Below are 10,163 nucleotides of genomic sequence, written 5' to 3' on the forward strand. Positions count from 1 at the left end.
TGAATCAAAATTACCTTCTAACCACATGCTGTAAAGATTTGTTTGAATGAATGCGCTCAGTTTGTCTCCGCTTGAACTTAAATGTACACTGTAAATAACATAAGAGAAAATAATTGTCCCTTCAGGATCAAGCATCAAAGATGGTCCATTTAATATCAAGGTAAAAAAAAATACATGATACCAGTTCTTAAACATTTTATTGAACAGCATTACAAATGTTTACATGTCCTCATTGATCTGAATATAAAAATGGTACATTCTATTGAACATGACACTCAGTAAATGATCTTGTCATAAGGATGTCCTGATCTGTAGGTCGGTCTCACATGCCCCAACTAATAAAAAAAATGTATTACAAAAATTATCTGGTATAAAATGTTTTAATAGTACCATGTAAAGTGTCCATACATTTCCAGTGCTGAGCAGTCCAGGCAGCTCCTGGTTGTCAGATATAGTGATACTCTCTCATTTCCTGAAGAACCTCCTCCAAGGCCTCTTCCATGGTCAGCTGGGGAGACTTGTGACAGCGAATGAACTATAACAAAGATCACACAGTTGAACAAAATCTGAAAATGCCAATCTTTGTCTTGGATTATGACTACAAATGGACAGTGTAAGAAGTGTGAAAACAATTAGGGTCCACAGTTACGCTTGTTTACACTGAGGTCGGAACGCAATCATGGTTACATTAAGACACTGGGCCAGAAAACATCTCGATGCATGGATGGGATATGCCGCTGTACCTCATTTTACTTTAATCCACACTGCTCCATTGAAGATTTAAATACTGCTAGTTACCAGTAGCCACAGCAGCTATTATGGAATGGCACATCGCGTTCAACAACAACGGAGCTAATTGGCAGACACCGCCATTCCAAAATTGCTGCCGTGGTTACTGCTAGCTAGCATGAGTACGAAAAGGGAAGTTTTCAGAAAGAAAAAAATAATCTTCTCGATGTATCAGTGTGAATAAAGGTAACATTTGGAGTACAGAGGTATATCACATTCCTGCATGTTTTCTGACCCATATCTCGCGCCGGCTCCACGGTGTAGTAATGCAAGGTTTCCTGAACTTGGTACTGTGGCCCCCCCTGGGTGCACGTTTGTTTTTTTCCCCTAGCACTACACAGCTGATTAAAATAACCAACTCCTTAAGCTTTGATTATTTGAATCAGCTGTGTAGTGCTAGGGCAAAAAACTAAATGTGCAACCAGGGGGGGCCCCAGGACCGAGTTTGGGAAACCCTGTCTTAATGTAAACAAGCGTGAAGGTAGGGTCGATATCTTCAGGCCAAAGCAAATATTTGACAAAGGTTGAGAGGCCCTCATAAGAGGATAAGTGTCAAGGGGGGTGTTTGACTACCAATTATACCTTCAGTACTCTGTAAATGTGTAGGAATGAATTTAGGATTGGGCATTAGAGTAGCCTACCTCCTTGGTGTCCTCCAGAGTGGTGTAGGTGTAGTCTGCAGGGCCCAGGGACTGCAGCAAGGAGGAGTGAAGGTGGCGGCTGGTCTGGACAAAGTGTTTGGTGAGGGCCAGCTGCTGCCTCAGAATGTCGTTAAGGGCAAACACAGCAGGGCTGTACGCACTGAGGGCTTGGGAGGAGGTAGACACAATATAGGTGTGGTCAGTAGGTTGAAGACCTGAGCCTTTCCTGTTTAGATAAGAGATTAGGCTTCAGACATTGTGTTAGCGATGGTGACAATGAGGTGGGTGAAACAGTGTGTCGACTAGCATGAGTCGCACCTGAGGCATTTTATTAAAATATATGTTTTAACTTATTTTTTAAATGAGTGAGAATTTGTCACTGAACCGTGGCTGTAAGGACATACCCTCCACAGCCTCTGCACTGACGGTGTGACTTGCAACAGGGGTTGGATCCACGTAGGCCATCCCCACCGCTGGCCCCAGGGCTGCCATACCTACACAGACTGACAGTGTTATGTAAGGAAAGGTATGACAGACAGGTAGCCATTACTACATTACACTGACTAAAATGGCAATATTGTTTTTGCTGTTACAAATATTACTGCAGTTAGTTAGTGGACAAACCGGAGGACCAGGTGTAGGCCAGTCCGTCTGCTTGGGTCTGCACCGCAGCCTCTCTCACACTCCTTCTGTTGGGCGAGCGTCTTTTCCACACACTAGACGGCGTGATAGTGTCAGCCACAGAGTGGGAGTGAGATGATGATCGGGAATAGGAACCCTTGCTGCTTCTGCCACTGAATGAATCAGCGGTTCTACTGTAGTCTGTGTGGGTGACATGACTGTCTCCCTCCGAGACACTGGAGTACTTGTCTTGCCGGGATGTGTCGGAGACGATGTAGTTCCTGACCTCCGACACGCCCTTGTCCCCGTCTCCCAGGTGCTCAGAGATCTCACTCATCCTACTCCTGTCTGTCTCAGTCCTGATCTCACTCTCAAAGTCACTCTCATAGTCCCTGGGCTCCTCTGATGGGATCTGCTCCTCACCAGATACTTCCTCGATAAATGATCTAGGGGCAGGGTCCTTGTCTTTGACCGCTTTGGTTTCTTTCTGGAAAACAAAACCTCATCTGAAATGAAAAACATTTTCCAGAAAGAATGGTACCACTGGCTGCCATTATTACCAACCTTTTTATTTTTTTTGTTCTCAGACATTCCAAGCGTGATGACCGGTGCCAGGTCGTCCAGTGACATAATGTTAAGCTTGAATTCTGCAGAGAAAACATAACTTAATGAATCAATTGAATTTAGTAAATTATATTAAAGTGCTCTGCATCACTGTTTAGCCTTCACACCCAAAATAATATAGAAAAACACTACTCATTTCTATATTTCTTTTCACTACAACTCAGACTACAGATATTTAACGCATGACATCTTACCATCAGAGACCCCACTTTTCTCACTGATGGCATCGTCAGAGGGCAGGTCCTCAGGGTAGAGCTCCATCAGGGAGCCCAAGGCCTCAGGGAAGAGCTCCTCCAGGGAGCGCACCTCGCTGAGGGCTGACAGTGAGGACCGGGAGCGCTTGAGGTGTCTGGCCCGGGGGGAGCCCTGTCTGCCTGGGGAGGGAGTGTTGGGGGGAGAGGGCGATGGAGAGAGGACCACTGAGGCACTGCGGATGGAGAGAGAAGGGCTGTGCTGTGCCAGGGCTCGGCTGGAGAAGCAATTGGGGGACCCGAGTCGTTGAGGAAAGGGTGGGGAGCGGGACAATGCTCTGACTGAGGATGGCCAGTCTGCCAGTGGAGGTGAGGGTGAAACCTTTTGGCTTCTTTTGACGAAGGACTGTGGAATACAATCAAAAGGTGAGATGGTGGTTAGTTTGCACATTGCTGGTACTAAATTGCTATTAATACATAATACCACTCTTAGTAAGGCAGTGAGGTACCTTTCTAGTTGTCTGTGAAGACACTCTTGCTTCTTTGTGCAGGCTATCCTCTGACGACTCAAAAGAGCCTCCCAGGAGCTTCCTCATATCCTCCTCATCACTGTCCAGAGTCACACCTCGACTGGCCACCCTGACTGGAGGAGTAGGGGCTTTGAAACCACCCAATGGCATGAGATCCAGATCCGGGCCTTTCTCCTTGGGAACTACAACAGGTATAGGTGATGCATTTGCTGTCTTCTTCAGGAAGCGTTTTCCCTTCATACTGAGGCCACTGCTGGACTGGTCAGACAGGGTCAGGGGCATCTCCCTCTCTTGGGGGGCTGGTGGTGTACTCCTATTAGACAGCGCTGGTCCATCCCTGGCTTGTTGCCGGTTTCGTATGCGGTTCTCTATGAGGGCCAGTCGGCTCAGGGCCGTGCTCTGTGAGCTCCTCTGGGATGTGGTCACATATTTGGGCTCGACCGGCTGTGTCTGGGTCCTGCTCAGGGCTGGAGGTTGGCTGGTAGCAGGTGGAGGGGCTTTTTTGAGGAACCTGCTCCCCCAACCAGCCCCGACGCTCTCTGGTGGTGGGTCGTCCTCTAAGGATAACGATAGGTCGCTCAGGTCCTGGAATGGGGTTTGTCTGGCTTGTGAGGTGTTTCTCCTATTGGCAATGGTGTCCACATATCCCTGGGGAGAAAATTGCAATAGAAATGCAAAACATTCTGTGAATACTTTGCACTCACCATTCTTGCAGTTTGGGGTAGCTTAGCTAATGAACAACCATTGGGTGTACGGTATAAAATAAATTAACTTTAACTTACTGGATCTCCATGGGTTTTAACTGTTCCTTTGGCCACATAACGCTCTGGGTTATCCTTTGAGTCAGCAGTGTTTTTGGTTATTCTCCTCTCTGAGAGCTGTGCCTGTGCTCTTTCCAGAGCTGAACTCCTGCCACCACGATTCCACATTCTATCTATTAGCTTGTTAGAAACACAATCAAATGAATGTTAGATTAGCTGTTCAACAATTGGATATTTGCAAAACATCTGCGTTGTCATTTTTTATCATATGAAATAGAAAAATAAATGCAGGAATAAATAAAAAAATTAACAACAAAGCAAAGCTATGTTCATCGTAAGTGGTTCTAAGCAGTTTAAAAAAATACAGTGACCTACATTTACACTGGGCTGCTAGCAAGAATATATCTGCTTTGCAGTCGTGTACAAAACAAGCAGACGAGTGCATACGACATATGTACTTGAGTAGATGTGTCCGTTTTGAGATTAATATTGTAGCAACAACATGATTTGGCCATGGATCGATCAGCCACGATCGCTACAATGTATCCAACGTTTCACTGTAAACAGCGTCCCTCGTATCCATGGGACGAATCGCAGTTTACTCACATGACATCATTTAAACGCGTCAGTCTACGGAAAGCTAAAAGGCACGGGGTTTCAGAGGTATGTCATGCAATGTCCATATTTTATTGTTATTTATTGCATTTAGTAAGCCTAGTGGATATGTGTGTCAACATTGGAGGAACGTTTATTTTGCTATGTAACTGTGTGGAAAGGTGCATTTAGACTATAGCATGCACATTTGAATAGCCCACTTGGTTCACAGAATAGGTGAACATGTTTTTCACAATTTTACAAAACTATCCACAACATAAACTAAATTGTTTCCCTCTCGTCCCCTATTATTGCTGCTCTTACAAATTCAGAGAAATTATTGAAAATATGGCCCACTCGGTGTTGAAGAGGTTGCCTCTAACCTCTGGTTCAGAGTCAGATAGTTTTATCCCCCATGTCGTTAAATCTAGGGTTTGGGATTGGGCAATCTGATCCTAGACCCGATGTGTAAACAAAGATGATGGATATACTGATAAGATGCTTCTCTCTCCCCTAACAATGGGAGTTGTTGTCGTCGAAGCGGCATGGTGGGCTGTCTTGCTCCCGCCTATCCTTTCTTTGGATCGGTGGATACATCTAATTATTTTAATACTCTTGAATATTTGATCAGGGTTGTTGACGTCAACCGCCTGTATTGGATGGAAAGATGCTATGCTACTAACCTCATACAATGAATATGCATAGCCACCTCGAGACAACGAATGTTGCCGGATTGTCACGACACTCGCTCATTGACCTCCATACAAAAACTCCTTGCTTGGTGGTCGAAAAAACGTAACCTGTTGGAGGGAGACAGATTTTCCGTCGAGTTGGGCCTCTCTCTTTGCCTCTTCCTCTCTGTGTGTAATCCGAGCACTTCCGAAAAATAACTCGTGGTCTCATTTCATTGGACAGGATCTCATCCAATGAGCCACGGCCATCTGTGAAGGAATACGGAGTTAGAAATTATCATATAACCTGTTTCCTTATTCTTTGAGCGTTTATTACTGGGTTTCAAGGAGCTAAACGACACAGTTTACCTGGACAGCGGGACGGTGGAAGCATGAGGGTCGCAGTGGCATTATTTTCAGTTTTTGCATCGGTAGCTGTCACCATCGACGCTACTGTATACTTCAAGGAACAATTTCAGGATGGAGGTAAATGTGACTTTTGTCTTACTGATCATTGCTAAAACGTTTATGTGTGATAGATCATGTTTTGGGATGATCTAATCAAGTGCCCATACCGTACCATATAACGTAGTGTTTTGGTCTTTACGGTCTTTAATTAAATATTCAATGTTCTTTCTGCATGTAGTAGTCAATCACTTTGGTATCTAGGCTATTGCTTGGAAAAAGCTCCATTATGTTGTTTCTGTTGTTAAAATAAAAGTTTTCTGTAATGTGGAACATGAGATCTATACCTTGTGCTTCAAGGAAGTTTTTGAGTTTTATTGGATTTTTTTTGTTGTTGCATAAAATCTATTTGAAAGTGAATTGACATAAAATATATTTATGGTCAGACTTTTTACACTGTGTGTAGAAGACACACAAATGGTGTGTCTTCTATGTATCAAGAGAACTTTTGACATAGTATCAAGGTGAAATCCATTTTTGTCATTTTGTTTCATCAAAGTGTTATATGACTCAGCAGTGCACTGTATTTGATTCTTTCACTTTTGATTTGTTATTTGATTTCCTACCATCCCTACTCATCCATGTAACTTCCCCTAGATCCTGACTGATAAGAATGTAAATGTTGGTTTCAGATGCATGGAAGAGCCGGTGGCTTGTATCGAAGCACAAGACTGACTATGGAGAGTGGAAACTGACTGCTGGGAAGTTTTATGGCGATGGTGAGGCCGATAAAGGTGAGCTGAAATAGGGATGTGCGGTAGTTTGATCACAACAAGATGTTTCAATATGGAGTTATGCCCAACTCCTTCACTAAGTCTGAGTTTGCATATGCCAAATGGTTGCAAATGGCTCCCTTAGATTGTGGATTGTTGTCAATGCAAATGTAAAGCGTATTCTCGCCAACACTAATCAAAATGTAATCCACATGACATACAGTACTGTAAACTAACTATACATCACTTTTACCTTATACCTACTGATGTTAATGTATCATCTTCTTACCTGTTCCACAGGTCTCCAGACCAGCCAGGATGCCCGTTTCTATGCTATGTCCAGCCGCTTTGAACCCTTCAGCAACGAGGGCAAGCCCCTGGTGGTCCAGTTCACTGTCAAACACGAGCAGAAGATCGACTGTGGCGGCGGATATGTCAAAATCTTCCCAGCAGACCTAGACCAGGCAGCTATGCACGGGGACTCGCAGTATTACATCATGTTTGGTTAGTGGGTGCAGAGCACCACTAGTTTTTCTGACTGAGGAATGATTTTTGGTCAGAGATTAATCCCTCTGTGTATATGTGTTAATTCCATTCTTTTAGTTTTAGATTTGTGTGAATTGTTAGATATTATGGCACTGTTGGAGCTAGAAACACAAACAAGCATTTCGCAACACCCGCAATAACATCTGCTAAATATGTGTATGCGACCAATAAAATGTGATTTTGTGACCCTCAGTCATTTTCAGAAATGCGTGGATTTCAAGGTAGATTCTGTGTTTTATTGACGTGACAATCAATATATTAAATGCTCTCTACCCATCCATCCCACAGGGCCAGACATCTGTGGCTACAGCACCAAGAAGGTTCACGTTATCTTTAACTACAAAGGCAAGAACCACCTCATCAAGAAAGAAATCAAATGCAAGGTAAGACATTTTAAATCCCTCAGCATTGAATTCTGTTACTGCATATTGCCCGTCAGGCCTTTCTTTGCCTCTAACCTGACCCCTGCTGTTCTCCACTTTGTCCCTTCAGGATGACGAGCTGACACACCTGTACACTCTGATCCTGAACCCGGACCAGACATACGAGGTGAAGATCAACAATGAGAAAGTGGAGTCAGGCACTTTGGAGGAGGACTGGGACATTCTGCCCGCAAAGACCATCAAGGACCCCGAGGCCAAAAAGCCAGAGGACTGGGACGACAGGCCCAAGATTGACGATCCTACAGACACCAAGCCAGAGGTGAGCCTCTTTGATTGAAGATATTTGATCAAAGTAAACCAGCATTGATATAGGTAATATCAGAATCATGTTTGAGAAATGTAATCCAAGTCCACAGTAATTATAACAAGTTATAAGAAGTTTATAAGCTGTTACTGGGAATGACAATGTGCTGAAGAGGCTCAGCCCTTTTTTTGCATTCTTTTGCACTCTTACATAATGGTAAAACAATTTTAAAGAATTTGATGGCTATCACATTTCATTCTGCCATATTATGGGCCCATTGTGCTTAGAGAATGTTGTATGATCTTTCTTCCTGATATTAACAGTAATTTGACTATTAAGGCCGATGTGCATGAGCTTTCTGTGGTCCTGGTTTAGTTACACCATTTCAGGAGTTCTCTCTCTTTTGTCCAAAGCACTTTAAGTTCTGTCACTGGCCAACTAATCTTGAACTTTCTCACTAGGGCTGGGAGAAGCCTGAGAACATCCCTGACCCTGATGCTAAGAAGCCTGATGACTGGGATGTGGACATGGATGGAGAGTGGGAGCCTCCTGTGATCCCCAACCCGGAGTATCAGGTATACACTGAGTTTGAACCAGTGGCTAACAACACTTAATTAAATAACTTCAATTATTAATCTGTTATAAATGCTTATAAATTATGTAAATGCTGATTAAGCTTATTATGTTAATATACTCTAGAATCCTCATGCATTCATAGCATATACAATACTTACAAATAGTTTATTAATACAAGTTATTATAGAGTGTTATCCTTCCATGAGCTGCATTATACAGCAAGTTGGTCACCACTGGTAGTCTAATATCTGGCCTTGTCTTTTCAGGGAGAGTGGAAGCCAAAGCAGATTGACAACCCCGATTACAAAGGTACCTGGGTGCATCCTGAGATTGATAACCCTGAGTACACAGCCGACGCCTCCATCTACAAGTTTGACAACATTGGAGTGCTGGGCCTGGACCTATGGCAGGTATGTTAGACAATGAATGAGAAATTTGTAGCTGAAGGGTTATTATGGGCTTGATGTTACATTTGTTTGTCTGTCTTTCTATAGGTGAAGTCTGGCACCATCTTTGACAACTTCCTGATTGGCGATGATGTAAAGGAGGCGGAGGAGTTTGGAAATGAAACCTGGGGAACTACAAAGGTAGGATTTTGTTATTTTCATGATACGTTTCTATTTTGGCATAAGTTAGTATGAGTTCAATTTGCTATTCCTTTTCAAATGTTAGACCAAAATACAACCGTCCCACAATGACCCACTTTCTTTATTTGTAAAATAGGAACCAGAAAAGAAAATGAAAGATGCACAGGAGGAGGAGGAGAGGAAAGCGAGAGAAGAGGAGGAGAAGAGCAAGAAGGACACTGCTGACGATGAGGGGGATGAAGATGAAGAGGAGGATGAGTCAAAGGAGGAGGAAGAGGACAGCCCAACGGAAGAAGGGGAAGAGGAAACTCCCAAGAATGACAAGGACGAGTTGTAAATGAAACTGAACAGAAGATGTTTCTGTCCCGTTCTATCTCCTCTCCAATGGACTGACTGCTGTGCATCATCACATTGAGTAATACCCTATGGACTTGCCCTTCCTGTGGCAACCTATTTTTCAAGTGTAGGGGTGGGAAAGGGGCAGGCAATGTTTGCCTTTTTTAGAGGTTCCATTTTTTTTATTTTTAATAGGTGTTTAGTGTTGAAGAACTGGGTTTAAGTTTTATGTTTCTGTGAGAATGATTCATTTAGGATAATTTCCCCCTTTGTTCAGAATGTTTTCTGTCCTGTCCATGTGTCCTACAGTTGCTCTAGGTGGTGCTGCCACTGGCTTCCTTGCTTTTATCATCAGCTACCATCAGTTCATCCCTTCAGTGTCAAAGCAAAGGATTATTCCCCCCATTCTTGTCATCAATCTTATCTGATGCTGTCTATTTTGGGAAACAAATTGGGTGCATATCAGTTGTAGTTTGTTTTGATTTATTTTTATACAGTTGTATGCAGTACTGTACTATAAATTATTATAATTAACATCCTTTTAATTTATTCCCTCGTTCCAATCATCCTCTGTTTCTCCACCATTCATAACTCTCCCATTATCTATTTTGTACATGTTGCTGTCTCAGACCTTGCTTTAGTTGTATGGCAGCCGCAGACATGACTGTCAGACTAAAGGATCTAAACTGTGACTCACAATCTTAAACATGTCACTGTCCTCAGAGTATGGTTTCAGTGAATAAATTAAGCTTTTTCTTTCAATAAAAGTATTTTCAGGAGACTTACATTCCAGAAAAGTTAGATTCTTACTGATTTTGTGATATGGATGGG

The 10,163-nt window shown here is 43.1% G+C and overlaps 2 protein-coding genes across 7 annotated transcripts; one reads left to right on the forward strand and one right to left on the reverse strand.

Annotated features, from left to right (window-relative positions):
• Nucleotides 1–180: 180 nt before the first annotated feature.
• Nucleotides 181–5,741, reverse strand: c15h19orf44 (chromosome 15 C19orf44 homolog). Of its 5 annotated transcripts, none has more exons than XR_011667973.1 (9): nucleotides 5,435–5,741; nucleotides 4,179–4,337; nucleotides 3,376–4,044; nucleotides 2,870–3,272; nucleotides 2,616–2,698; nucleotides 2,055–2,538; nucleotides 1,835–1,924; nucleotides 1,431–1,656; nucleotides 181–535 (listed from the first exon to the last, which is right to left on the reverse strand). XR_011667973.1 is itself a non-coding variant. In XM_071342784.1 (9 exons), exons 2-9 carry the CDS (start codon nucleotides 4,323–4,325, stop codon nucleotides 446–448), a joined length of 2,133 nt encoding a protein of 710 aa, XP_071198885.1. In that variant the 5' UTR covers nucleotides 4,326–4,337; nucleotides 5,435–5,739; the 3' UTR covers nucleotides 181–445. The 5 variants fall into 5 exon arrangements, 3 of the variants coding, with proteins under 3 accessions (XP_071198885.1, XP_071198883.1, XP_071198884.1); XR_011667972.1 differs by having other exon boundaries at nucleotides 1,835–1,933; XM_071342784.1 differs by having other exon boundaries at nucleotides 1,431–1,597; nucleotides 5,435–5,739.
• Nucleotides 4,786–10,117, forward strand: LOC139539648 (calreticulin-like). 2 transcript variants are annotated; one of them, XM_071342788.1, is made up of 10 exons: nucleotides 4,786–4,820; nucleotides 5,771–5,908; nucleotides 6,520–6,621; nucleotides 6,901–7,104; nucleotides 7,435–7,529; nucleotides 7,639–7,848; nucleotides 8,295–8,408; nucleotides 8,676–8,819; nucleotides 8,904–8,996; nucleotides 9,133–10,117. In XM_071342788.1, exons 2-10 carry the CDS (start codon nucleotides 5,815–5,817, stop codon nucleotides 9,331–9,333), a joined length of 1,257 nt encoding a protein of 418 aa, XP_071198889.1. In that variant the 5' UTR covers nucleotides 4,786–4,820; nucleotides 5,771–5,814; the 3' UTR covers nucleotides 9,334–10,117. The 2 variants fall into 2 exon arrangements, with proteins under 2 accessions (XP_071198889.1, XP_071198888.1); XM_071342787.1 differs by having other exon boundaries at nucleotides 4,790–4,820; nucleotides 5,750–5,908.
• Nucleotides 10,118–10,163: the final 46 nt, after the last annotated feature.

This window comes from Salvelinus alpinus, chromosome 15 (assembly GCF_045679555.1).
Source record: "Salvelinus alpinus chromosome 15, SLU_Salpinus.1, whole genome shotgun sequence".
NCBI lineage: Eukaryota > Metazoa > Chordata > Actinopteri > Salmoniformes > Salmonidae > Salvelinus > Salvelinus alpinus.